The sequence below is a fragment of the Rattus norvegicus genome, chromosome 13, assembly GCF_036323735.1.
Source record: "Rattus norvegicus strain BN/NHsdMcwi chromosome 13, GRCr8, whole genome shotgun sequence".
In the NCBI taxonomy this organism is placed as follows: Eukaryota; Metazoa; Chordata; class Mammalia; order Rodentia; family Muridae; genus Rattus; species Rattus norvegicus.
The window spans coordinates 85675597-85703173 of NC_086031.1; the positions used below are offsets into that span (position 1 = coordinate 85675597).

At 47.2% G+C, this 27577-nt stretch overlaps 2 protein-coding genes across 6 annotated transcripts; both read right to left on the reverse strand.

The window, feature by feature from the left end:
* Window positions 1-5806: 5806 nt before the first annotated feature.
* Fcrlb (Fc receptor-like B) lies at window positions 5807-14284 on the reverse strand. 4 transcript variants are annotated; one of them, XM_017598891.3, is made up of 7 exons: window positions 13019-14284; window positions 12352-12411; window positions 12063-12083; window positions 11464-11718; window positions 8377-8643; window positions 7587-7865; window positions 5807-7434 (listed from the first exon to the last, which is right to left on the reverse strand). In XM_017598891.3, exons 2-7 carry the CDS (start codon window positions 12380-12382, stop codon window positions 7007-7009), a joined length of 1281 nt encoding a protein of 426 aa, XP_017454380.1. In that variant the 5' UTR covers window positions 12383-12411; window positions 13019-14284; the 3' UTR covers window positions 5807-7006. The 4 variants fall into 4 exon arrangements, with proteins under 4 accessions (XP_017454380.1, XP_038946903.1, XP_008767969.1 ...); NM_001191931.1 differs by lacking the exon at window positions 13019-14284 and having other exon boundaries at window positions 6876-7434; window positions 12352-12382; XM_039090975.2 differs by lacking the exon at window positions 13019-14284 and having other exon boundaries at window positions 11464-12083; window positions 12352-12989.
* A 3296-nt stretch (window positions 14285-17580) lies between these two features.
* Fcrla (Fc receptor-like A) lies at window positions 17581-27279 on the reverse strand. 2 transcript variants are annotated; one of them, NM_001100682.1, is made up of 6 exons: window positions 27124-27230; window positions 22490-22663; window positions 21764-22030; window positions 20982-21266; window positions 18199-18431; window positions 17581-17720 (listed from the first exon to the last, which is right to left on the reverse strand). In NM_001100682.1, the coding sequence occupies exons 1-6, from the start codon at window positions 27200-27202 to the stop codon at window positions 17715-17717; spliced, it is 1044 nt and encodes a 347-aa protein (NP_001094152.1). In that variant the 5' UTR covers window positions 27203-27230; the 3' UTR covers window positions 17581-17714. The 2 variants fall into 2 exon arrangements, with proteins under 2 accessions (NP_001094152.1, XP_038946723.1); XM_039090795.2 differs by lacking the exon at window positions 17581-17720 and having other exon boundaries at window positions 18030-18431; window positions 27124-27279.
* Between the last annotated feature and the right edge of the window lie 298 nt (window positions 27280-27577).

A 27577-nucleotide genomic window follows, 5' to 3' on the forward strand; every position in this document is an offset into this window, starting at 1 on the left:
GCATACATCTATGTGCATATATGTACACTTATGTGTACAGATACATATATGTATACACACACCCATCATGGAAGCAGAAGAGGGACTGTTCAGAGAGAGTCACAGGGAGGGGAAAGATGTCAAGGGAGAATGATGGGCTATGAATTTAAGCAAAGTACAATGATAAACATATATGAAGATGTTATAATAAAATCCAGTATTTTGCCCAGGTATGGTGGCACATGCCATTAGTCCCAGCATTCTGGAGGCAAAGGCAGGTATATCTCTGAAAGTTGGAGGCCAACCTGGTCTACAAAGTGAGTTTCAGGACAGCCAGGGCTGTTACATAGAGAAACCCTGTCTAAAAGGAACAAGCCATTGTTTTGTAGTCTGGTTAACAAAGTAACGAAAAGAGCAGTGTCCACTAGGTGGCAGCATCCGCCTATCAGCTTGCTAAGATTGCTTTTTTGCCTTAACTGCCTGATTTTGGTGGGTTTTTGTTGTTGTTGTTTTGTTTTAAGTTTCCCGATATGCAAAATAGAGAAATGCTCACACACTGGGCACTTCCATATATATACAGGTATTATTTTGTGTTAATCTGTTTTGTTTTTTTGGTTTTTTTTTTGTTTTTTTGTTTTTTTGTTTTTTTTTTTTTTTTTTTTTTTTGATGCATATATGTCTCTGTGAGGGCATCAGAAGCCCTGGAACTGGAGTTACAGACTGGTGTAAGCTGCTTTGTGGGTGCTGAACAGGAGGGGGTGGTCTTGTGGAAGACCCAGTGCTCTTAACTGCTGAGCCATCTCTCCAGCCCCTCCCTGTGCTTTTCAACAGATCTGTGGACAAGGGCAAGAGAGAATTATGAGCTGCATAATAGAACTCTGAGGTTGGTTGGTAATTCACTAAGCAATTGTATCTGAAAGGCAAGATGTGGCTCAGTGGTAATCAACCAATGACTTCTTTGTGAAACAGAGTCCCACTCAAATGTCTTTTCTTTGGAGAGAAGAGGTGTCTCAGGATAGCTTTGGCTCTGTATAGTGAATTCTAGGCTACCAAGGACTAGAGCGGGACCTTATGCAACGGTTTGAATGAGAACATCCCCCAGATGTCCAGCAGGTGACGCTGTTACCGAGTTTATCCTCGTTGGAGGAAGGGCCTCGCTGGAAGCAGGTTTTGACCTCCATAGATTCCCGCCATCTCTATTTCACTTTCTACTTGGTGTTTGAGGTTCAAAATTTGAGAGCTCAGCTTGCTGCTGTAGTTGCCATGTCCGCTGCCTGCTGCCATTTTGGCCCAGCCATCTTCTATCAGAACTCTTTTATTAGCTACCTTGGCTGTGGTGCTTTCTCATTGCAACAGAAAAGTCACAATATACCTTGCCTTGGAAAAAAAGGAAGAGGAGGAAGGGAGGGAGGGAGGAAGGGAGGGAGAAAAAGGAATCTCTTTTTAAAAAGGCTAAAAGTGCACGCCAAATTGTTAAATGCACTTATGTCCATAATTACCAAGGCAGTCGGTGGGAAAGTGGTAATGAAAAGTAGAATTAAACTTTTTTCCTACATGACATGAGTTTTTAAAATAAAGATTCTATTAGGTAATAAGATATTTTTTTAAAATGCTGGGGGACTGGAGAGATGCCTTAACACTGAAGAGCACTGACTGCTCTTTCAGTCAGCTCAATTCCCAACAACCACCACATACATGGTGGCTCACAACCATCTGTAATGGGATCCGATGCCCTCTTCTGGTGTGTCTGAAGACAGCGACAGTGTGCTCATATATAATGAATAGATAAATCTTTTAAAAAAATAAAAATAAAAACTATAATCACAGCCAGACAAGATGGCACATGCCTTGAGTAATCCCAGGACTCAGGAGGCAGAGCCTGAGACCAGCCTGCTGTATAGTGAATTCTAGGCCAGCCAAAGTGGCATAGTGAGATCCTATCGTAAAAAAACAAACAAATAAAGTGAATGACTTGTATGTTGAAAGAACAATTCATGGTATGATTAAGGCCTTTTGCCTTTTATAACCCACTTTATAATCCAGTTTATTTCTCTTTTCACATGGCCTTCCTCAAAGCATGGCCCCAGGCCTCAGTATCACGGGCATCGAAGAGCTTCTCACACATGCAGACTCGGCCTCTACCCAGACCCACTGAATCCCAACCTCTCTTTATAGAAGAGTCCGGAGAGACACATGCGTAAGGCCTGAGAAGATCAATGGTGTCTCTGCTTCTGTCAGTAACGGACAGCCCTGCAATGTGCTTAGACCACCGTCACAGTTTCAGTCATAAATTAGAATCCCCGGTCAACAGACATCTCACCCTTATTCACCCCAACCCCACACGTCGCCACCTTTCCTCCTTCTGTTTGCATCTGTTTCTATTTCCTTTGCTTCTCCCCTTCCCCCAAGGAGGGAGGGAGGTAAAGGACAGAGTTGGTAAATAGCAGGATTCTGGGATTCTGTTTGGATGGGTGGGAATTCCGCTTCCTCAAGAGAGCCTGCCCCTAAGAGGAGTGGATCACCTACTCAGGTGATTCCCTGTGAACCTTCTCCCCATTTTAACTGGTCAAATAAAGACTAGAGGCTGTTGACTGGGCAGTGGAAGGGAGAGGTGGGACTGGAGATTTTAGAGGGAGAGAGAGAGGAAGAGGAGGTGGGAGGAAGATGGAGCAGAACCATGTGGCCTGGAGGAGCTGAAAGTACCAAGGGATATCACAGCTGGGGAATAGAGCAGTGCAGTGGTGAATCCGCCCAACCTAGGGTGCAGCTTCTAAATATTGTAACTGGCTTGTGTGTTCTTTGCACGGGCTTGTAGGGGTTGGAGATTTACCACAACAGTTCCTACGGACACTTTTGTGGGCGTTTTGTCAACTTTTACTTCTGGTAAATATTCTTAAGGACCTAAGGAGGATGCATCTCTCTTCCAGATGTTCGTTTGCACATCTTCCCTCAGCCTCTAAGAATCAAGATGTAAGTCCAAGGTTTTAGTGCCCTTTCTGCCTGCCCTGAGGACCTACTGCATATAGAATCAAGACATATTTTCTCTCTGCAGTCATCACAGAGTTCCAGGATGTTGTAGAGAAAATACCATGTGTCTGTATGGATTTGGCACCTGTCGGTAATTAATTTAATGGCCTATGGCTTAAGCAGGAAATAGGAGGTGGGACATCCAGTAGTCAGAAAGGATTCTGGGAGAGTGCTAGGTGAGAGAGATTCTCCTGGGAAGATGTGAGAAGACAGACACTGTCCCTGAGCACAGCCACATGGCAGAATGTATATTGGAATACATGGGTTATTTTAAGTTATGGTCTAGTCAGAGAAGAACCTAGCTATAAGGTCAAGGTATTTGTAAATATATTTTGAGTCTGGGAGCATGGGGCTGGGGAGAAAAGGCCACCCAACTTCAACATTCTGTGGTGTGGCTGATCCCCAAAGAGGTATTTCGATCCTAAAGTCACTTACTTTAGCTTCCTTGAGCCTAAATCAGATTCAGTCTCTGTTGCAACTCCCTTCACATTTCAGACCTGTCTGCTGACTCCATAGTTCCTTTTTCATCAGGCTCCCAAGAGGAAGCAGCCCATCTCCTCTACTTCCTGTACGTGAGGAAGAGTTGTGGCCAAAACAAAACAAAAATCTCTTCACAAATCTTCTCTCCTTCCACATCCCCACCCCCACCCCCACTCTGTATCCTTGTGATTTCAACCATTTCCTTTGGAGATTCTGCAAACGATGAGTTAGCTACAGTGCAATATCGCTGTTTACATCCCGTCACAAGTGGAGTTGCTTAATTGTAAAAACTAAAAATAGATCTCTGGTCTCAGGCTCTTTTTGCCTCAGACTCACCTCATCTGATAAACTGTGGCCAGTTGTGGCTGTCATATTCTCTGTATAACGTAGACCAACTGGGGTGTTCAGGAAAGACTGGGTGGAGAAGAGATTCACAACTCCTAATAAGGGGGAAAAATAAGAAAGAAAAGAAAAGGAAAACCTTTCTTTAAGGGAACCCAGTCATGAGCCTAAGTGCTGCTATATCTGGGGTTTTTCTTTGAAACTGTCCTTGTGGTTTCCCTGTTCCTCTGAGCCCTTCGGAAGGTTGGAGAACCAGTCATTGTCTTAACGGACTATTCCGTTGTCTTAACCTATTCTCTCTCTTTGGGTCATCCCCCTCCCAACCTTGTTTCAAATTCCAGAAACAGAGAAGGCCTGTAGACAAGTCTTTATGATAAGAACTGACATAGGTAATAAGCAGGCTTGGTGGTGTATGCTTGTAATCTCAGCACTGAGGAGGCAGGGACGAGAGGACCAAGGAGTTGGAGGGAATTTCTGAGCACCATACTGTGTACCCAGCCCATTGGGTTCCAAAGAGAAATACTCTCTCAAACCAAACAGAAACAAAGTATACGTGTGTGCGTGTGTGCGTGTGTGTGTGTGTGTGTGTGTGTGTGTGTGTGTGTGTGTTTGTGTGTCCCTTAGGGGCATTAAGACATTCACTTCAGCACAATTTAAAATAGCAATAGTTTAGAAACAGTCTTACCAGTCCACCTATAGGAACTGACAGAAGTTGTCTCTCTAGAAAGTGATTTATACCGTCCTGTATAACAATGTGCTGGGAAAAGAGCAGAGGTGAGCACAGCTGAGGGTAGGTCAATGCTTCAAGTTTGTACTTTAACCTAGAGGATTGTTTAAATTCTCACAACAACAGAAATGTAGAGTGTGGTGTGGAATAATGGATCTCTGTAAAGGTGGGAAACACTCAGCAAGGACAGAAACAAGTAAGGCTGAGATGTGACAGAATCCTTTTTGTCATCTAACTGGACACATTTAGGGTCCATGCCTACTACTGTCTGATTTGTAAAGTGGTAGATTTAGAGTATGAGGCCCGAATTTAAGATGCAGAACTGATCAGAGGACCAGAGAGAAAGCAGCTTCTGCCCTAGGTATCAGCAGCAATCTATCATCTCTATGTTTTGGGAATGGGCTCCAAGATGCCCCGGGGTAGCTGGCCTTTTCTTGGAATGTGTGCTAGAATGGAAACAGAAGTTGGATTTCCTTGGTGCAGGATCTTCTGAGAGATCCTAACAGACACTAGAAGGGCAATCTTTGTCTTTCCCTCCCATGTGAAACTTCGGGGAGAGACTCAGAGGCCACGTCTTGAACATGGCATACAGTTTCCCTCTTCCACACAGGGTAAGTTGGGCTGTGATTAAGTTTTGCCAAAATAGTTCTCCATCCTCTTTACTGCCTGCCTCTATCACTGACTCTGAATGGAGGCGAATGGTAAGAGGGGAAAATGAGTGTTGAGGATGCCAACATAGTGTACTGAAGGGAAGGCTGGCATGCCTCTGAGCTACTCATTTAATCTGTTGTGGTGGTGATTTTTTCTTTCTTTCTTCCTTTCTTTCTTTCTTCCTTCCTTTCTTTCTTTCTTTCTTCCTTTCTTTCTTCCTTCCCTTCTTCTTCTTCTTCTTCTTCTTCTTCTTCTTCTTCTTCTTCTTCTTCTCCTTCTCCTTCTCCTTCTCCTTCTCCTTCTCCTTCTCCTTCTCCTTCTCCTTCTCCTTCTCCTTCTCCTTCTCCTTCTTCTTCTTCTTCTTCTTCTTCTTCTTCTTCTTCTTCTTCTTCTTCTTCCTCTCTCTCTCTCTCTCTCTCTCTCCCTTTCTTGTTTGGTTTGGTTTGGTTTGAGACACAGTCTCACTGTGTAGACTAGGCTGGGCTTGAACTCAGAGATCTGCCTACCTCTACCTCCCTGGGATGTAAGGCATGTACCCCCATGCCCAGAACATTACAAATTATATATCGTTGTCTTCAACATCATCACTGCCGTCATCCGTCGTTATTATTATTATTATTTTTATTATTATTGAATGGAATGACATGGATATTTTGATTATTAGGTATCTTGGCACTGATGGTAGCTGCTTCCTATCTAGATCAGGGATGGCAAACAACTTAGGGGAACAAAGTCAGAAGGGAAAAAGAGCCCGGACACTGGGAAGTCTGCCCCGGAGGAGACTGCATTAGAGTTGGGAATTGGAACCTCAAGGACACCGTAGATCAGGTAACTAACCTGGTGATCTGGATGTCCCTCCTCAGAATTAGTTAAGTGTTCTCTGACCTCCACAAGGGAAGTGGGTACTCTTGGGCAAGCACACACCCACACACACATACACTAAATAATAATCAATGAAACTGTAAGAGCATGTCAGTTGTGGTTAATTGCTCAGAGGGAAACGGGAACTCACACGTTACCGAATATTTAACTACCAAGCAGATTGAAGAATGGAAGGACAGAGCTGCTACTGGTTCTCAACCTTTACTGTGAGGAGGTTGAGACAGAGTAAGGTTAGTTCCTCTAAGGTTTGTATGGCAGTTTCTCAGCTGCTCCGGAGTGGCTCTCTCTGGTCACATAAGGATAAAGGGTGCCTTTGGGGTGAGTCTGGCACAGGATCTGACCCTTAAAGTCAGAAGGGAGAAGCCCACGCTAGAATCTTTCCTACAATTGGAATCATACTCGGGATATTTGAAGATATAAACTCATTAGTTAATAGGATTTTGAGAGTCGTTTTAATATAAGATAGTAAATTCATTGCGAATAACGACAACGTGATCCAAAAATGTTCTAAAGTGCTCACTAACCTCAATGAATTCAATTACCAAAGGAAAAAAAAAAGTCACTTACACTAGACTAGTAAACAACAGCTGTCTACTTCTGGATTATAGAAGGAGGAGCACACAGGCAAAGTATGCTCGCACTTACAAACTATTGTACAAGGTCAGACTCGCCACTCTAATAAAGTGGAAGTCCACAGCAACACACTTCAGGGTTGTTTCTTCAAAACAAAACAAAACAAAACAAAAAAACCAAAAAAAAAAAACAAACAAACAAACAAACAAACAAAAAAAAACCCAGCAAACCAGCCAAAAACACAGCAACGCAAGGGGACACTAACGGCCTCGGCTCAGATTTGCACACAAGCTAGATAGCGCAGGGAAGGACGGGTAGAAACCACCCTGGAGAGAAGACACTAGCCTAGCTGTCCTCTTGGCTCTCCACGACTGTGGTCTCTGGGGTTATGGGGTTCACAGTAAGAGAATTGGGTGTCTCAGGGGTCTCTGTAAGCTCGCGGAGGGCCTGTGGGTCCTTTAATCCCAGGACCACGCGGCTGAGAAGGCCTTTGAGCAGCTGCATCTCGCGAAGCAGAAGGTCCACTTTGGGCTGTAGAGCTTCGCGCGACAGATCCGTGGACGTGGGCAGAGGCACGCAGGCATGTGGCCCGGCGGTGGGGACGTGGCCCGCGGGGAACTGCAGCCCTGTAAACGTGCTGTTTGGGACGGAAGTGACTGATGGGACAGATCTCGACACTGGGGTCTTCCGGAAGGAAAGTGGTTTGTCCCCGGGCGCCAAGGCTGCAGCCTGTGGGGCTGGTGCGGTGGTGGACGCCAGATCCAGGACAGATCCTGCAAGGCAACAAGCCTGGTCACCCGTGACTGAGCCACGCGGGGTGGGAGCTAACAGGAGGTGGAGGACGGAAATGGGGAGGCGGGAAGACTGCGGGAGGACCCACGGGATGCAGCGGCCAGGGTACTCGCTATGCTGAACTGTCACTCACCCCTTCCCGGGAGCTGCAGCCAGGGGCTGCGTTTCCGGACACTCCGGGTGGTGGTGGCAGCCTCACACCAATAGGATTCGAGCTCCTCGACCTCGGGCTCGGGGACTGTGTACTCGGCGCCCCAGTCGAAGCGGCGCACAGGCCGGCTGTACTTGTAGAAGGCGAACTGCAGCGGCGTGTCCCGCTTCTGCGGGTGCAGGCGCGTCTCGCAGCGCAGCACCACGCGGCCCCGCGCCTCCTGCGGGCTCAGAGTTCTCAGCACCGGCGTCTGGAACAGCTCTGCGGGGAGGGTGGCCCCGAGGCCATGGTGCTCGTAGGGTCCGCACGAGGAACGGTACCCCACCAGGACCAACCTGTCCACCGCCCCGGATCCCTCTTTCCCTTATCCGGAGAGGGCTCCTCCCTGCCCCGGTGAACAAGAAGGGATAGAAGGAGAAAGAGAAGAAGTGGGTCAGGGAGACTGAGGCCTCGTGGAGGCTGGGGATGCGGGGGAGGTTGGGAATGAAGGAAGGCGGAGTCCTGACAGGTGCTACAAGTTACATCATAGCTATCAATAAGTTGGCATTCTCTAGATTTGAAGGGGACAGCTACGGTTCCCCTTCATAGTGACGTAGCACGCCCTTCAGACGGGGCAAGAACTCCTCGCTCCTAAGTGGGATCCCTAGCTAGAACAAGAAACTTGGATGCGCGTCATAGGGAAGGGACACCTACAGAGCAGCCTCAGAACTCAATCTCCCCTTTTCCCTTCTGATTCCAGCCCTAGAATTTCCCCGTGATCTTCTCCCCCCACCTTGCACGGTCACGGCCACCTTGGAGGAGAACATGGGCGCACTTTCCACTGGGATGCGCATGGTGCCTGAGCACTGGTAGTGACCGCTGTCACTGGCTCGCGCCTGCAACACCGTGTAGTTGGTGCTGGAATGGAAATATCTCACAGCCTGGCCATCGTGGTAGTAGTGAAGCTTGTAGACGACTTTGTCGTACCAGCCACGGCATCGCATCACCAGGGGTTCTCCCTCGAACACGGCAGCATACGGCACTTGCAGAATTAGCCAGTCTGCAACGGACCCCACAGACAGTATTTACTCTTCAGAAGATCCGTCTCTGCCGGGCATGATGGCGCATGCTTTTAATCCCAGCAGTTGGGAAGCAGAGGCAGGAGGATCCTTGTGAGTTCGAGGCCAGGCTGGTCTACAAAGCAAGTTCAAAGGCAGTCAGAGCGGTAAAACAGAGGAATTGTCTCAATAAAACTAACCCAACCCAACCCAACCCAAGAAATGCCATCTCTTCAGGTTTCCCTCCCTCCCCTGTCCACCTCCTGCAATCCCTGTTGCTGTTTTTACTCCCCTGGCCACCAAAACTTTTCCTATCTTCTGGTCTGAGGACTAGCACCTGGGATCCTGACTGAACAGGAGGAAAAAAAATGGTACCTTTGAGGCAAAGATGCCTCAGACTTGGATCCTGCCCCAAAGATTCCACCCATAGACACCCTCCCCACACACAGTATGACTCCAAGGTCTTCCTGACAGTCCCTGATAACCTCTTCCCTGACCCAATTCTTTTAAACTTGCCCGAACTTTTCATTCAACACAAGTGTGTGCCCAACCACACTGAACTGCTCAGGAAAAAAAAAAAAAAAAAAGGTTCTGTATAGAGTCCAGGCCCTTGTGAAAGCCATTTTCTCAACCCAAAAGACCCTGCTTCTCAGCTTAAATTCAGGCCTACTTGTCCTGCATGCTTGGGTTTAGGCCTTATCTCCTGAAGGAAAGTTCTTTGAGAGCAGCCTGAATGTATGACTACCATCATCATCACTACCACCACCACCACCATCATCATCGCCATCATCATTGCAGCTGACACTAGTCTTAGTACATCCTAGACACCATTTTAGGTATCATAAAACCTTAAATTGTTTATTTATTTACTCATTCATTCATTCGGAATTAGGTGTGTATGCATGTCTAGGCGTGTCCTCGTGAGTGCATCAGAGGAGGCCAGAAGAGGGTGCCGCATCCTCCGAACCTGGAGTCACGGCTTGATGTGGGTGCTGGGAACTCAACTCCAGTCCTCTCCAAGAGCATGGTTCATTCTTAACCACTGAGCTATCTCTCCAGCCCCCATTTTAGATCTTATATCCTAAAAATAAAAAAGGATTCCTCTGGCCAGGAATGCTGGTGCGTGCCTGTAACCCCAGCTCTTGGAAAGCTGGAGCAGGCAGGTTGAAGATCAAGGCGTGCCTGGGCTGCATAGGAGGAGACCCGGTCTCCAAGAACCTTTGCAAAGCATAGTCGCAGTTTCTGTGCCACCGTCTGTCGGCCATGGCCATCCCTGCTCCCACTTTAATGACCTCCAACAGGAAACCTCTAGAAGTGTAAAATGATAATTGCAACATTGCCTGGAGTTCTCTAAATGCTTAATAAAAATGGCCATCTGCCCAGATAGGATCATTAATCCTCCATAGGAATCAGCTAATCCTGTGCTTTAATGGGTGCGTCATTACTACGATTCCTAGCCTCCCTTTATTTATTTATATATTTTTTGATTTGGTGGTGGTTTTGTTTGTTTATTTAACACAGGCTGTTATTCACTGTGCATCCCTGCCTGGGCTGCAGATTTGCACTCATCCTCCTGCCTCTGCTTCCTGGGTGTTGGGATGGCAGGCACGCACCATCGCACCCAGTGTTCTCATCCCTATTTTGAAACCCTTCAAATATTTGAGAGAGTTGTTTCTTGATCAACCCCTAGGTGCTCTAGGACCCCTATGTGCCAACAGTAAGTCTTATTAAGTTCTTTGTTCAATCACCCCGCCTGCCTGCCTGCCTGCCTGCCTGCGTGCCTTCCTTCCTTCCTTCCTTCCTTCCTTCCTTCCTTCCTTCCTTCCTTCCTTCCTTCCTCCCTTCCTTCCTCCCTTCCTTCCTCCTCCTCTTCCCCTGCCCCATCTCTCTCTCTTATTTCATTCTTATAAAAAAGACTTTTGAGAGAGGGTACAGCCATCCTTCCTCTCTTCCTCGTGCGCTGCTGCCTCTGGCAGCCCCTCTTGCCATGGAGACTTGCACCGACATCTTGACACACCATCTCTCCATTTCTTGTTCTCCTCCCTTGGGCTCCTACCTAGTGGCATGAAACATACCCCATTCTCAATCCCTTTTTTTACATTCACATAGACATTAAAAATTAGAATCCTGGCTGGACCTGATGGAGCACAACTTAAATCTTAGCCTTGGAAGGGAGAGGCAGGTAGATCTCTGTGAGTTCTAGGCTATGAAGTGAGACTCTGTCTCAAAAAAAAAAAAATTAAGAGAAACAATAAAAAACCAAAACAAACAAACAAACAAACAAACAAAAAGGATGCTGTTTGGATGTTATGGTGTGTGCCTTTTACCTCAGAATTTAAGAGGTAGATACAAAGACATCTTTGTAGTTCAAGGCCAACCTAGTCTACATAGTGAGTTTCCAGGCCAGCCAGGGATCCTGGAGAGAGAGAGAGAGAGAGAGAGAGAGAGAGAGAGAGAGAGAGAGAGAGAGAGAGAGAGAGAGAGAGACAGACAGAGACAGAGACAGAGAGACAGAGAGGAGAGAGACAGAGGCAGATAGACAGAGAAAGAGAGAGGGAGAAAAGAAAACTTAGGATTCTAGATTCCAGTAGTGTGGAAAGAATGCAGTATTTTTGACTTTCTGAAACTGGGTCATAATATTAATTTGCTTCATGCTCCATCAGGAAGGGGGGGGTGCTTTTGTAGGAAATCTTTACTTCAGACTTCTACCTACTCCAAAGATGCAAGGTGGTACTGTGTGGCCTTTTTTTTTTTTTTTTTTTTTTTTTTTTGTCCCTTGGGAATAGCCTGGTGTCTACCCTGCCAGCAGGGCCAGCACTCACCATTAGACACAGAGAGGTGGATGGGATCACTGACTGGTGCTCCTCGTGTCTGACATCGGTACACCCCTGGTGCTTGCACCTCAATGCTCTTCTTGTGGGAAGGCAGAAGGACATGGCCCAAGTACCAGAGAGTGCTAATGGGCCGGAGTTCCAACAGCAGAGGGTGGTACCCATCACATCTCAGGGTTACTCGCTCCCCCTTGAAGATGGTGGTCCAAGGTGGGTGTAGAGACAGTACGGGCTTCTCCAGAGTAGCTGGGGATGTGGGGGAGGGGACCGTGTGAGGAAGTAAAGTAAGATGACATGCCCGCCCAAAAGTAAAGGCCCAGGATTGCGATTGTTGGAAAACACCAATGTCTGGGTCCCAGCCCACAGAGGAACAGACCCTGGCAATGAGGGAGACCACAGACACGGGGCTCCAAACAAGGAGTCTATTAATCATACGCCGTTTATGACCGTGTCTAAGCTCAAGAACACTTAGTCATCAAGATTGAGCAAGATCGGGGGAGGGGGAGAATACCATCTTAGAACAGCCAGGAACTGGGGCGTCTACGCTCTCGGAACTCATCAAAGCTTGGATGAGAGATGTTAAAGCTTACCAGCTTTCCCACTGCCTGGAACTGCAAAGCAAAAAGGAAGGAAGAAGGTGAGGGAGGTCCTCTGTGCCGGGAAAGACTCTCGGTCCCGGGAAAGCCTGAGTAGTCTCAGAGCCCGTTTTCCTATGTCCATACTAAGTTAACCCAGCTTTGGGAAAGTTAGCCCATTTCGTCATTCCAAGGCAGACAGAGAACCGTGTGAAACCTGAGGCTCTCTTATCCCACATACCCTGCCTTGTTTTATGCTCCCCCGTCCCCAAATCCTGCCAATGCTCCCTCATTACTAACTCACCCAGAAGCAGGAGGACGGTAAGTGTCCACATGATGAATCTGCCTGCAGGCTTTGTAGACGCTGGAGGAGGGGCAGAATGAAGAAAGGCAGTAGCTGAGGGTGAGAACTAGGAGACACTGTTGCTTCTTCTGTCCAGTCCCACGTCCTCAAGATGGTGGAACACAGAGACCCGGATGCCACCTGACTGTGTTACTCACCTACCCCAAATGTCAGGCACTGCTGTCCTATCTACCGCCTCTGTAGCTATGTCTCAGCCCAGCCTTGACTTCTATAGAGAGACCCTATAGAGCTGTGCCTTCTACAGCTCACAAGAGCCACATAGATCCCCAACAGGTGCCACTGACATCCCATCCCGACTCCATCCTTGCCCCCCACAGCCAGTCCCACTGATGCTCTAGCCCATCTTCTTTCTGCTTAATCCCTGACGACAGGTATTCTTGGTGCAAGGCCTAGAGAGGTCATTGTGTGTTCCTTGAAGCAGACCTCACATCCTCCCACAAATTGGTGGACAGAAAGGTGTGGTTCATCCACCCTACCATGCTCCTGTTGACTTGTTGTTCCTCAAGTCAAAAACAGAAATGTCAAGTATTTTCCTCTCCTCCCTTCCTTGAATCTGAAACACTTCTTCCCCCCACCCCCTGCCCACAGTGATCTCACGCTGTGGCACCTCCACTCGCTTGCTTTTTCTTCTTTCCTTCCGCCAGACCCTACTACCCTTCCCCAGCCACGTCCTTGTCCCCAGGGCTCGTGACTGTATGAGCCCCTCCGAGGCTTCTCAAACCCGACCTCTCTGCTCCGCCCCTCCTGCACTCGGAGCCATGTGACCACACCTGAGCAATGGAGAGCCTGAATTTCAGGTAAATGTTTCATGAAGTTTCCAACCTGATAGGATGTCTCCCTGAGCTCCACCCTGTCTGCGCTGGTGGCTCTTTAGAACCAGGACGCCTGCTTTCCTTGGAACTCTAGCAGGAAGGAGATCAGTGACCAGATACGGTCAGTTCTCCGAGATCGCAATCCTCCAGCTTTGCTGATGCACCACGTTTTCCTCTGAGAATTCCCTCATATTTCATTTTCCCTGTTAAAATACAAATGCCTCTGAGGAAAATATGACCAGCCTTTTAAAGTATGCTGACCTTTTTGGATCTTGCTTTGGGAGCATGGCTTGATGGAGTGAAGGGAGGGAGAGGGGGACGGAGAGAGAGCGAGTTATGAGGTAGGTCTGAAAAGTAGGAAAGTATCCGATAAGGTGAGCAAGAGTGGGGGAGGGAGGGAACCGGATAGAGCAGAGATGAATGCCCCATTTAGGCGACACTCCTATGCTTCCCTCCAGCCCTGCCTGCCTCCTCATCTTGGGACCAGTGTGGGATTCCTCACAACCACCATAACCTGTCCCCATGATCCGATGTCTGCACAGCCCGCTTCCTCTACAGTCAAAGTTCGCAGAGTCTACACAAGCAGACTATTTTGGCTTCTCATAAGTCAGGAGAAAGATCTCAGTCCCTTTACTGGATTCCAGAAGAGACCTGACCGCATTAAAAATTCACGAGCTGTGTAGTCTTTCTTGAACGTATAGGAATCGGCCTCAGAGCTCATTAGCCACACAGATAATGCTTGGAATTAGGCCTGAAAAGCATCCTACCCCACACCTGCTCATTCCACACTTTCCTCTGAATTTTTCCCAAGTGGCCTTTTTCTCTACACAGGACCCTTCCCTAGGACTTTAATTCTTCGCTCCTTTGCACACTGCCGACGCCTTTAGTGTGCAGACAAGTCTGGAGATTATCTAGGTTACTTAAGGTTTTGTTTTTCCTTCTTAAGGGTGTGCTGTCCTGCGTAGCCTAGTCTCAAACTCTAGAGTGGGCTAAGGTGTTTCTCTTCTCCTTAGCCCTCTACATGCTGGGACAACAGGCACGCATCACCACAGTGGGTTTGAGTCATTCTTTGAAATCTGTGCCAACAGTACGCCCTGGCAAGATGTGAGGGCATTTGATAAGGACTGTGGTAAGAGGAGTGTTCTCAGGGACAGCGTGGGACAATGAGACTAGTCCACTTACAGCGAGCGCACCAGCATGTGGCAGGTCCTCGTCAATGCGGCACAGACAGGGACAATTACATCATTCCTCACAGGGGGCCTCCGGGGAGGGATTATCACTAGTTGTGTTTTACACGTGAGGAAACCGAGGTCACAGAAACACCAGGGATGCTCGAGGAGGAGCCTCACTCCAAGTCTGTTCTCAAGCCCATTGCTCATTAGGGATTCATGACGCTGCTGCTCAGGAAGACTCTTCGTAAGTCTCCTCTATTATTTCCTTATTTTCCTATTATCCATACCATCGCTCTTCTCCCGTACACATTAGCACCCACCATATATAATGTTTAATGTATGTTCCTCTCTCTATACGTGCATGTGTGTATTTATTCTATTTTTCTGTGTGAATGTGTGTATTGTCTACATGTATGGCTGTGTACCATGCTCATGCCTAGCACTTGCAGAGGCTAAAAGTGGGTATCAGATCCCTTGGAACTCGAGTTACAGGTGGTTGTGAGCCACCATGTGGGTGCTGGGAATTGAACCTAGGTCCCCTGGAAGAGCAGCCAGTGCTCTTAACCACTGAACCATCTCTCCATCTCCTATGGGTTCAACCTTTAAAAATAAATTGGCACATAGTTCTTATGTCTTCTACCCTCAGATCCTTCCTGGAAATCTCCTCACAGACCCACCCAGAAGCAGGGTAGTTGATTCGAGATCCAATCAAGTTGACAGTCAAGACCAATCATCACATCCTTGAAGATGCTAAGCTTTACTACCATCAGTGTGATCTTACTCCTTTGTTTCTTCTATATTCTGGTATATCTAAAATCATGTATACATCTGCAAATTACTTCAGGCTACAGCATTCAGAATAAATAGCACAATGAGAGGCCACGGTGGGAACTCAACTCTACGTAACTCAGGATGACGTGAGTATTCTTCAGTCAGGAAGGACAGAACAACACGGTGTGCTAAGTCATCAGCCAGCGGTTACATTAAGCCTAATTAGTCAGCTAGCGAGCTCTGGACAATAGCAATCCAAGCACAGAGCAAAGGAGTGACTATGGTTAAAGCTGTAGGAAAGTAAGTGGGGGATCCACAGCTCTAGGTCCTACAGATATTAGCATCACTAAAGGGAAGCCAAACAAAATGCACTGAGGTAACAGAAGATGCTGTAGGGAGAAATTTCTCCCAGTGCCTGAAGAAAAGGGACCCAAAAGAGAGTTCCTCAGGACCCTGCTGGAAAAGGATCACACAGGGTTGAGTTGTCCACTGCAAACGTCTTAAAAGGAAGCCTGGCTACCTTCCAGCTGTCAGCAGAGTCTTGGTGTTGTCTACATGGTGCTGGTTTTGCAGGCATGCCGTTACAGGCTTGCACTGAGTTTCCATAGACAGGTCTGTGAAGCAAGGCAATTCATGCGTACCACGCACGGTCAGACTCCGCACACAGCCCCGAGAAGAGTATTGTAATGAAGACTTCGTAGTTGGAGATAAATCAGGAAAGAAAAGCTGCAAACACCAAGTGGAGTGGGACACGCACGCTGGGGACATAGGGGCAGGGCTGCCCAAGCCATCTGAGGCTCACATCACGACTCTATATGCCCTGGATGCTGGACCCAGAGTGCGGTGGTTTAAATGAGATGTTCCCCGCTCAGTCTGGGCATCTGAACAATGGGTCCCCAGTTAGCGATTGTTTGGGGGAGGCTTAGGAGGTGTGGCCTTGATAGAGGAAGTACGTCACAGGGGCAGGCTTTGCGGCTCAAAAGAATCCTGACAGTTTGAGCTCATGGTCTCTGTTTCCTGTGTGAGTTCTCAGCTCTTTCTACCACGATGCTTGGCGCATGTTGCCATGTTTCCCTGCCTCGGTAATGGCAAGCTCAAACTCCCCTAGAACCATAAGCCCAAACCAACTCTTCCTTCTTGCTTTAGAGTTTTATTGCTGGGAAGAGACATGACCAGAGCAACATTTAATTGGGGCGGGCTTATGGTTTCAAAGGTTTAGTCCATTATCATCAGGGTAGGAGACATGGCAGTGTCTGGCTGGCACAGTGCTGGAGAAGGAGCTGGAAGTTCTACAGCTTGATTTCCAGGAAGCAGGAGATCGTGTCCCACACTGGGTATAGCTTGAGTATATATGAGCCCTCAAAGCCCACTCCGGTAGTGACATACTCCTCCAACAAGGCCATACCTCCTAATAGTACCATTTATAAGCCAAGCATGAGTCAAGCACATGAGTCTGCAGGGGCCATTTCTATTCAAACCACACTTCTGAAGTTGCCTTGGTCACGGTATAGTATCACAGCAGAAGGAAAGAGATATGAGAAGTTCTTAATAGTGTTGGGTCTGTTAAAATTGCAGTGGCTTTTGAGTTGGGATGAATGCTCCTTACCCTATGAGATGGCCTTTGGGCTAAGGGATGGAATGTTAGGATTCATGTTTTGAATATTTGGTGCTTAGATTCAACACAATTTTGATGGCTGTGGAGTCTTTAGGAAGAGCCCAGCAGGCAAAAAATTACTGAAAGCAGGCCTTCGAGGCTATACCTGCCCCTGGTGCTGGCCACGGCTCTTTCTAGCCTACCACAATGTGAACATACTCTTATCACTGGGGCTAAGTCATGCTGCTGTGCTTCCCCCACACGGACAGAAACCCTCTGAAACCCTGAGACAGCTTCCATTCCTCTCTAAGTTGTTTCTGCCATTCATTTTAGTCAGAATGTGTGAAAGCAATGGCCTCACTAGCTTTGGGGCTTTTTAAATACAGGCATCAACCCTAATCCTGAGAACTCTGTTCTCATTACCAAAACACCCCCCAAGGCTCCTGCTGCTCACGCCATCATCTTAGGGATTAATATTTCAACCCTCGAGGTAGTGCTGCTGAGAGATAGCTCAGGGACTAGGAGTGCTCGCTATTCTTCCAGAGAATAGGTCAATTCCCAACACCCATACTGTGCAGCTCAGAACTCCAGCTCCAGGGGATCTGATGCCCTCTTCTGACCTCCACAGGCTGTACACACATACAGGTACACAAACTAATTTCAACATAGGTAAAAGGAGGCCTATAGAAACTTAAACCATAGGACTAAGCACTACCATGCAAGTAATAGTTGTTGAGGGAGAATAATTAAAAGAAATGAAGTCCTAAATTAACCCCTAGCATTTATTAGCATCACATTTCATAACTTTAACACTAGTAAATTTAAGGATGAGAAAAAATTTTTATTGGGGAAAAGGGTTGTCTTATGCACTATAAGATGGTCATCAGCCGGGCTGGGGATTTAGCTCAGTGGTAGAGCACTTGCCTAGCAAGCGCAAGGCCCTGGGTTCGGTCCTCAACTCTGGAAAAAAAAAAAAAAAAGATGGTCATCAGCCTCTTTGGCTTATAAATGCCTTAACTTATTAAATTCTAGTAGTATATACATTCTTCCCACCCTGTGTGAAACCCCCAAATTCTGGGAAACATTGTTAAATGTTCCCTGTGGGAATATAGGTAAGAAAAATTGTTCCCCCACCCCAAGTTGATATTGCAGTACAAAACTTTTTTTTTTTTTTGCTTCTCTTTAAATTCTGTTCTGGGCAACAGAAAGAAATTCCTGGTCTAGGATGCACAATGACCTTGTCAGGGCTAAAGAAAAGTTATAGGCAAATTCTGGGTGTAACCCTGTACACATTTATTCACACTCAGTTTCATTATTCTAAGAAAGTATCAAACCAGCTTGCAAAACAATAACTGAGTATGTGTGGTACAGAAAGAGCTGGAATGATTGTGGTGGTTAAATATCATGGATGAATAGCTTGCTTTTATTTGTCAGCAACCTTTGTAGTGGCAGGCTTCCGGTGGGCAGACAAGTTCCTCAGTTCCATGACCAGATGACCAAGGAGAATTCTTACATCTTGCATTTGTCTGAGAAGGCGGTTTATCCGGTAAGTAAGGTAGGGGTCTGAGAAGGAGAATACTGGCTGCTCATCAGAAGGAGTGGGTAATAAAGGCAGAGGACCAGGAGCTTTTGCAGGAGGAGGGGTTTCTGGAGTAGCTGGTTTCTGAAGAGCTGTATTCAAGATGGAGGAAAAAGCAGAATTTAAGGGACCTTTAACTACGGGCAGGAAGCACACTCAAGTCAAACCTGTCTGGTCACGGTGGTCGGGAAGCAGAGGCAGAAGGAGCATTGCAAGTTCAAGCCCAGCTTGGTCTACAGAGTAAACCAAAGGTCAGCCAAAGACACAAAGTAAGACCTTATCTTAAAATCTGAAAGAAAAAAATGATGCTTGACTCTGGCCCTGCCCTCAGACTGTTAGCTACAAAGTGAGGCAGGCAACTTCAGAGCAAGCTCCTCTATGAATGTTTCTTCAAAGTCTTCCTTCTTTTATTTCAGCTAAAACTCTAGAATGCAAACTCAGTATACCCAGAGGTATTCCCGCCTACCAGTTTAATGTTTCAAGCACGTCCTCCATTTCATCTAAGCACACCCCCAAACATGTCAACCATCTTAACTCACGAGTTTAAACAGAGCATGCTCGGAATGCACTGCTTAACTGAGGTTTAAGAATGGACCAACCCTTACATGAATATATAAACTTCCCAAGATCTGAGGGTCTTGCTTTGTAAATAACACCTGTCCTCTTCTTGCCTGACATAAAAAAATAAATCTTTCTTCACTCTTGTATGCCTTTGTGGGGTGTGGTTTAAGTATAATAGCTCCCTTAGACACATAGGAAGTGGCCCTGCTAGGAGATGTGACCCTCCTAGGGGAAGTGTGTCACTATAGGGACAGGTTCTGCGGTCTCACAGAAGCTCAAGCCTGTTTTCTTCCCGGTGCCTGCCGATCCGGATGTAGAACGTTCAGGTCCTTCTCAGCGTTATGTCTGCCATGCACACTGCCATGTTTCCCGCGTGACGGTTATGGGCTCTGAACTGTAAGCCAGTTCCAATACAATATTTGCCTTTGTAAGAGTTGCCTTAGTCATGGTGTCTCTTTTTTTTTTTTTTTTGGTTCTTTTTTTCGGAGCTGGGGACCGAACCCAGGGCCTTACGCTTCCTAGGTAAGCGCTCTACCACTGAGCTAAATCCCCAGCCCCAATCATGGTGTCTCTTCACAGCCACCTGACCCTTCCTTGGCTCTGCTTATTTTGGTATTGAACTCAACATGTGAACCCACACTGTGTTTGGTTACAGAATCAATCTTTTCTCTTTTCTGAAAGTGGCTGTGGCACTCAATGACAGCCAGGGCATAAGGACTCTTGTTGTGTGAAAGAATAATTAGTAATCCACGCTCCTGCTGGCACGGGCGGACAGGCCGGCCTGTTCACAGTTCGGCAGACTCCGATTCAGAGCTCTGAAAACGCTCTCTCCTCCTAGCAGCTGGCTGCCGCGAAGCCCGACCAACACTCCCAAATTTCCACTTCTCACAAACCCACGCTCTGCTGCCATATCTTTCTCTCTGGAACCCAGCTGAGTCACCGTGTGAAGGAAAACACCCCAGAACTTAGTTTAGAATCAACAGGTAACACAATCGCTGGGCGCAGAAACTATTACCCAAATTTTTTTTTTCCTCCGGAGCTGGGGACCGAACCCAGGGCCTTGCGCTTGCTAGGCAAGCGCTCTACCACTGAGCTAAATCCCCAACCCCACTAATACCCAAATTTTGTAAACTAGTCTAAGTTATAAATCCTCCGGTAGCAGATTCCGGTGGATCCACCACCTGAACCGGAGGACCTCCGCTACTTACATTGCTCCTCCATGTTCGCGCTCGTCCAAAAGGAAGTTACTTTCTCCTGCCTCTCCTCTTCCTCTTCCTGCCCGGAAGTCCTGCCTACTCGCCCAGTGATTGGTCCCTTAAAATCTTTATTCATTGGGGTAAGGTTCTGCCACTGACTCTTACGTCCTTCCGAAAGCAATTCTTAGTCTGAAGTTTGACTGTGCTTGAGAATCTTTTGTATGGACACCTTATCGGTTAGTCAACCCAATTTGTTCTCTTTCGAGGCAGAATTTAATTTCGGAGGTATACTCTGGGCTCAACCTTTTCTTGTGTGTTACACTAGTCCAGTTGTTCGTCTTTGCTTCAGTCGAGTGACCCTCTGCATGGGTCACTCGAGGCATCCTTTCCTCAGGGTGACTATCACGATTCTCTTCCACTGTTTTCCATACAACATGCCTTCAAGCTTTCTCGTCAGCCTAGGAGACTCGTAGGTGTGTGTCAAGTAGCAATGCAGCTTTACTGGTGGTACCTTCTAGAATCTGACACACATTTTACTCTTTCTAGAGGCCGTTTGTTTGTTTGAGATGAGGTTTCACTGTGCAGTCCTGGCTGGCCTTTTCTAGCTATTATATGCATTCTAGGTATGACGCTTCCATAAATGTTCAGATCACATAGGAATCCTGTATTTTATAGGGAGATTCAAGAGGGGCCAGCTTAGGTCTTGGTGTGGTAGATTCCACAGTCCAAGGAAGACAGTCTCGTTCTGAACTCTCTTCCACCTTCAAGGACTTTGGATTATTGCCCTGTCTCTCCTGCATCTTCATCTCCTTCCTCCAGAGTTTGCTTGACAAACTCAGTCTTGTCTCATGCACACCCCACAGGCACACGTACACATTAACTCACCCTGTACCCGGATCTCCAGCTCTGGGCTCTGCTTCGAAATTTGCCTATCCTCAGTTGCTGCCTCACACCAGTAGGAGCCAGAGTGTTCTTCTGAGGCTTCGGGGATCCGGAATTCTGAAGAGATTCCTCTGCTACTCAGTGACCTTCCATCCTTGTAGAAGGAGAAGAGGAGGCGGGAAGCTGACCTCTGCAGGGACAGCTTTGTCTCACAGCTCAGGGTCACTGAGCCTCCCTCTTGGGGTCCACTAGAAGGTAAGGCTTTGAGAACTGGGGCTGCGAACAACTCTAGGAAAAAAAAACAAGCAGTGAAGAAGAGTTCAACCATTCTGTACTCAACAGACCCATAGCTTCCCCTGCCCGTCCTCTCCTCTGGTTCTATTAGGTTTGGGTTCTGTTTAGGAAGGTCCCATCTGAAACTTTCAATTTCTTTCTCCTCCTCCCCTCTTCCTCTTTCTCCTCATCCCCCTTCCCCTCTTCCTCTTCTTTTCCCTCTTCCTCTTTCCTTCTCCTCCTTCCTCCTTCCCCTTCTCCCTTCCTTCCTGCCTTCCTTTTTTTCCTTCCCCTTTTATTTCTTCCCTTTCTTCCTCTTTCCCTCCCTCCTCCCTTCTCTTCTTGCTTCTTTCCCTTCTAGGCAGGGACTAGAAAAGATCCACAGATGAGCAAATCTGACAATAATCCAGGCTCCAGATCTGTGAACATCAGAAAGCATAGGCCTGGATGGTCCTGGCCTCTCTGTTCTTCTCACCCAAATCTACCTCAGCAACACTCCCTCAGACTCTCACCTTGGACAGTGATGGCCACAGGGGATGCAGTCTCTTGGCTCCCAGGACCAGGGCTTCTGAAGATGCCGCTGCAGTGGTAGTGCCCGCTGTCTGACTTTCGTGCCACGGCGATAGAGAATTCACTTTTAGATCCAGGAGGACCCAGGGCTGAGCCCTCTCGGTAGAAAATGACCTGAGTCAGTGGCCAGTCTTGCCAGGCACGGCAGTGCAGAACCAGTGTGTCTCCTTCAAATATCGATGTAGCTGGACCTTGGAGGATCAGCCAGTCTGTGGCCCAGAGTAAGAGCTCAGTAGCATTCACATCCCTTAGGGGGTCCCAAGCAATGCCCATAGCAGGTGCCCTAAACTTTCCAGGTCACTTTCAACTCTTACTATCCCATCTTACCGCTCTCTGCCCCTTAGAACTCACATAACAATGGCAAAGACCTTTTTTTTCCCTCTGCCCTCCCACTCTACTCCTGCCCTCTAGTTCCAAAGTATACTGGTAACTGGGGAACAGTTTTTACTTAGAGACTGAGTTAGTGTTATGGATTGCTTACCACATTTCCTCACCCTGTCTTGTGCCTTCATGATTGACCCAGTGTCGAGAGAACAACTCTAGGGCCCAGGACTAAGGCCATGTTGTCTCCTGGGAGCTGAGGATGGGGGAACTAAGAACTTCTACCTACGTGGGTTTCCTGAGTGAACTGGGGCTATCAGGAGTGGTTTGAGACATTGGAACCTCACCGTAGGAAACGATGAGGTGGAAGGGTTTACTGAATGTGTAGCCCTTGAACCGGAAGTCAGCTTCACCGGAGCGGGCCATGTCGTCATCACCCTCATCCTCCTCAGTAGCAGCAAGGCAGCTGCTGTGCTCAGTGCTGACCGGTCCTTCACACTTCAGAGTCTCCAAACTGGCAGCTGAGGAGGGATGGCCCGGGGAGAATCAGAAACTGATACAGCAACTTAGGGAAAGGGGATAAGAATGGCCCTCCACACGGGCTCCTCTAATGCCCTAGGGAATATCTTCTCAGGAGAGAAGAGGACACCAAACCTCTCTAAGAGACTCCTGTGGGTCTTCAGCGGGATGGCTTTGACCTTGGCTCACTGGCATTCAGGCCTCCCAGTGAAAAGATTATGATTTAGAGTGGAAGGGTGTGGGGGATGAAGGAACAGTAAATTCACCAGCATGACATCCAGCGGTTGGGTCAGGAAACCAAAGGATAGTGACAACCACAGCAGGAGGAGGAAAAAGATGAACATCAGATTCTAGCATCCACGGTGTGTCGCACACTGCTGGCACATCCGTGCGCTGTTTAATCTCCACAAGCCTTTCAGATATGTGTGTCCACCAGCATTTGGTAAGCTTTGTTGTTGAGGACGTTTTATGAGCAAGGTCAGGCTCAGCAGTCCAAGTCAGGCTGGAACTTACTATGTAACCCAAGCTGACCTTGAACTTGCAACCATCCTCCTGCCTCAGCCACAGGTGTAAGCTACAATGCCAGGTTGTCCATCCTATAAGTTTTAAAGAAGCAGTTCTACGAAATCAAATGTAAACGTCAAGAAAGAAAGACTTGGGGATTCTCTGAGCAAGAATGTCAGGTGTAAGTTCAAGTGCAGTGATCATTTTACTTCACTGCCCAAACGGAGTTTTAATTCACTCCTCTGATCCTCCTTGGTGACATCCTGTCCCGACTTTCATTTTCCCAAAACTACTTGGCTCTTTAGGATAGAATATGTTGTCTAACCATTGGGCTGAGCCCGGGGATCCCAATGGATAAGTTGGGGGAAGGACTGAAGGAGCTGAAGAGGATTGCAACCCCATAGGAAGGACAACAATATCAACTAACCAGACCCGTCACAGCTCCCAGAGACTAAACCACCAACCAGGGTGGGCCCATGGCTCCTGCTACATATGTAGCAGAGGATGGCCTTGTCTGGCATCAATGGGAGGGGAGGCCCTTGGTTCTGTGGAGGCTTGATGCCCCAGAGAACGAGGATGCTAGAGGGGTGAGACGGGAGTAGGTGTGTGTTTGAAGGATCACCCTCTTAGAGGCAAAGAGGAGGGGGATGGGATGGGGGGTTGCAGAGGGGAGACCAGGAAGGCGGACAACATTTGAAATGTAAATAAATAAAATAATCAATTTTTTTAAAAAAATATGTTGTCTACAAAAGAGGTAGCTTTGCCCCTCTTCTCCCTCCTTTCCCCCTTTCAAGTGTTCATTTTTCTCTTTTCTCTTTTTCTTGCGTTTTAGAGACAGCATTTCTGTGTGTAGCTCTTACTGTCCTGGAACTTGCTGTGTAGAGCAGGCTGTCCTTGAACTCTGGGATCTGCCTGCCTCTGCCTCCTGAGAGCTGGCATTAAAGACACATGCATGCAGCCACCAGCCAGTCAATCCTTCACTTTTCAATTATCCCTTACTTTGATGACCTCTGACCTTGAACTTCCCTGTAGCAATGGCAAAGCTCTGTCTCCATCCTTCCCCCACTGCGATCCTTTACTACACTGGTAACCGGGGAACAAGTCTGCCTCCGGGTTGAAACTTAGTGAGCTCTCCCCACATCTCTACAATCTCTCTCTTAGGTCCATGGCTGACCCAGGATAGGTAAATGACATTTCTCTCAGCTCTGGATGCTCCTTGCCCTGCTTAGTTCCTCTCCTCATATTCATATATGTTTACTTGTCCACTCCACTCCCTCCGGTCCTGGGAACCTTTGTTCTCATCTACCGTCAGTGCCCCAGACTCTCAGACTTTTTAACTTCCTTATTAAGTCTACTTCCTGGTTCGCACTGTCTTGGTACCAGTGTTTTCTTTAGTTCTGCCCTCTTCTCTCTACCTCTTTTCAGTTCCTTCACCATCAGACGAGTGCACTCAGTGTCCTTTTGGTTTTTTTCTTAATAATAATAATAATAATAATAATAATAATAATAATAATAATAATAAAGCCTCGAGGCTGGGGCGTAGGGTTAGCTGTTAAAAATACTTCTTGGGGGGTTGGGGATTTAGCTCAGTGGTAGAGCGCTTGCCTAGGAAGTGCAAGGCCCTGGGTTCGGTCCCCAGCTCCGAAAAAAAAGAACCAAAAAAAAAAAAAATACTTCTTGGGAGGTTGGGGATTTAGCTCAGTGGTAGAGCGCTTGCCTAGCAAGCGCAAGGCCCTGGGTTTGGTCCCCAGTTCTGAAAAAAAAAAGAAAGAAAAAAATACTTCTTGGTCTTGCAGAGGATCCAAGTTTGGTTCCTGGCATCCACATGGTGGCTCCCAACCATCTAGATAGAACTCTAGTTGCGGGGATGTGATATTCTCAACTGATCTCTGAAGGCATCAGGCATACACGTGGTGCACAGACATACCCTCAGCCAAAACAGTCACATGTAAAGTTAGTAAATCAGATAATGAGTTAATTAATTAAAGTTAAAACCTTGTTGGCTTAGCTGGCATTTCTATTTGATAAATCTTACATGGTTCTATGGAAGGTATTATTTCTCATTTTTACAACAGAGAAAAGTGAATTCAGATATATTAAAAGTGATTTAAAAAATAGGATTTTGTAATGCATCCCTGGATGGTCTGGTACTTGCAATGACACTTGAGCTGACTTTGAACTTGAGGCAATCCTCCTGCCTCAGGCTTCTTAGTCTTGAGATTACAGGTACATGCTCTTAAGCTCAACTGAAAGGGAATTTTTCAAAGTGATACAGAAATAGTAACTGGGAGAGGGGCTTGAAGTCAGAGTATGTGATACCAAGACCACAGTTCTTGCTACAAAACCAAAAATAGCTGTGGGTTTGGTGGAAGACCACAAACATGAAAGGATTATTGTAGTGTTTGGATAGAAGCAATAGCAGCAAAGTGTCAGCAGCAGCTGCTGGGGATCCAACAAGACTTCTTTTGGAAGACCAAGATAGAGTCTTTAAGGATACTTAGATGCCTGTAGTTGGGGAGAGGACTGTGGCTTCGCAGCAGAGTTCACTTCAGATGGAGCTAACAATCTCGGAGCAAACCTCGGAGGCAGACAGGAATCTGGGCTGGGAATGGAAATGTGGGCTGGTGGAGATTTTGTTAGAGTGGGAGTGGGAAGGCTTTGGGGGTGCTGAAGAAGAGACTGAGAGGGTTTAGTAGGTACCAGGTTTGGGGTGTCATGTACCAAGACAAGAACTTGAGTTTTAGAAGTCACTCTGGATATAGAAAGAATTCATTCTGCAAGATGAGGCTGAGACAGGGTGGGCCAGGAAGCCATGTCACACGTGATGAAGACTCGTCCTAAGGAAGCATTTGTAGTGGTTCAGGGAAGGCACTGGTTGGGAAAGCAATTTAAGAGGTGAAATTTGCCACCGTTGATGATTCAGAGAATGACAAAGGAAGAGTTCAGAACGCCTCTCAGGTTTCCAGCCGAGGGCTAGTCTAATGACCTGAGATCGGATAAAAAGTAAATTTAAAAAAGGGAGGATCCAGAGGATGTGTGAACTCATCTCTGGTCATATTGTGTTGTACTGGGGGACACACACAGGTCAAAATGTCTGTATAAAGGTTATTATTCAATGTGAAAGTCAAAGCATGAGTAGAGCTGGAAAAGTGCTCAAGGCTCTAAACTGTACAACTGCTAAAGAGAAAACATACACATACACTCATACTGGCTTACTAAGAGACTGAGGGGAAGGGGAAGGAGAGGGAAAGACAGAGAGAGGGAGAGAGAGGGAGAGAGACTGGGAGAGACAGAAACAAAGACAGAGGGAGTAGGAGAGAGAGAGAAAGAGACAGACAGGAGGGGGGGGTGAGACAGAGAGAGGTGGGGAGGGAGAGGAAGAGAGAGAGGAAGAGAGGGGGGATTTAATAGAGGACACTAGAGTGTACGGAAGGCAAAGAAAATCGACCAAAGGACCAAAAGAAATCCAAGCAATACACAGAGTAAGTGGCAGTCAGGAAAACAGAGGCTGCAAGAGAGAAGCAGCAGCCAACAGGGCTACAGGAAACAAAGAAACCCATCATAAGACGGGAAAAGTGTACAGTGATCTGGTGAGTGCAAAGGTCACTGTATCCTAGACTGAAACCAGCCTCCAGGGGAAGCGGAAGGGTGAGAAGGCCGGGAGGTCGAGCCAGCACTGCTCTTCCAAGAAAGTTGGATCTGAAAAGTAAGAGCTAAGATTTGCAGTTGGCAAAGGCTTCATAGTCAGAAGGGACTTTTAGGATGGAAAATATCTGAATTTTTATATTTAGAAAGAGCCATTCAGTCCCTCACACCAGACTTGTCTTCTATCTGTCCTTGTCCTGTCTGAACAGTAATTCTCTTCAAGGCAAAGTCAGTCCATGTTTCTTACCTTTGAGGTTTTTCTGGGGATTAGGCGCATCTCATTTCCACACCAACATTCACACATCTTACTTACCCAGGGACATCTGGGTTGCCAGGAGCACAGCGGGACAGACATAAAGAGCCCATTCTATGAGCATACAGCTCAGCTTCATAGTGACTGTGTTTATACCTCCTGCAACCCCAACATACTGACTTTCTTCAACATGAAACCTCTCAAATTAGAAAAGAGGAAATAAATCTAACTGTCTTGTCTCCCCACACCTGTGGCCGAGTCTGTGATTGGCTCTTGGCATTCAGGTTTGGCCAGGTTGCTTCTGACGCCGGCCTTCATCCTTCAGGTTGTAGATGAAATGCTAGGGCTCTCGATCGTTCATTTGCGCTCAGGGACTTTTCAAAACATTATGATTAGTGATCAATTGGTCTTCAGACTACCTCTGGGAGAGGTCAACCTGACCACAATCCAGCTCACTGGAAACAGGAGGCAGAAGGCAGGAGGCAGGAGGCAGGAGGCAGGAGGCAGGAGGCAG

Excerpts from the sequence above, each read along its gene's own strand:
- Fcrla (XM_039090795.2), bottom strand. The coding sequence starts at position 27,202 with ATGAAGCTGAGCTGTATGCTCATAGAATGGGCTCTTTATGTCTGTCCC. Across the intron at positions 22,031-22,489 it reads CCACCTCATCGTTTCCTACG|ACTGGCTGATCCTCCAAGGT; the intron begins GTGAGGTTCCAA and ends TCTGGGCCACAG. Across the intron at positions 21,267-21,763 it reads TGTGGCCATCACTGTCCAAG|AGTTGTTCGCAGCCCCAGTT; the intron begins GTGAGAGTCTGA and ends TTTTTTTCCTAG.
- Fcrlb (XM_039090975.2), bottom strand. The coding sequence starts at position 11,905 with ATGATTAATAGACTCCTTGTTTGGAGCCCCGTGTCTGTGGTCTCCCTC. Across the intron at positions 8,644-11,463 it reads CCACCTCTCTGTGTCTAATG|ACTGGCTAATTCTGCAAGTG; the intron begins GTGAGTGCTGGC and ends GGTCCGTTGCAG. Across the intron at positions 7,435-7,586 it reads GCTGCAGCTCCCGGGAAGGG|GATCTGTCCTGGATCTGGCG; the intron begins GTGAGTGACAGT and ends GTTGCCTTGCAG.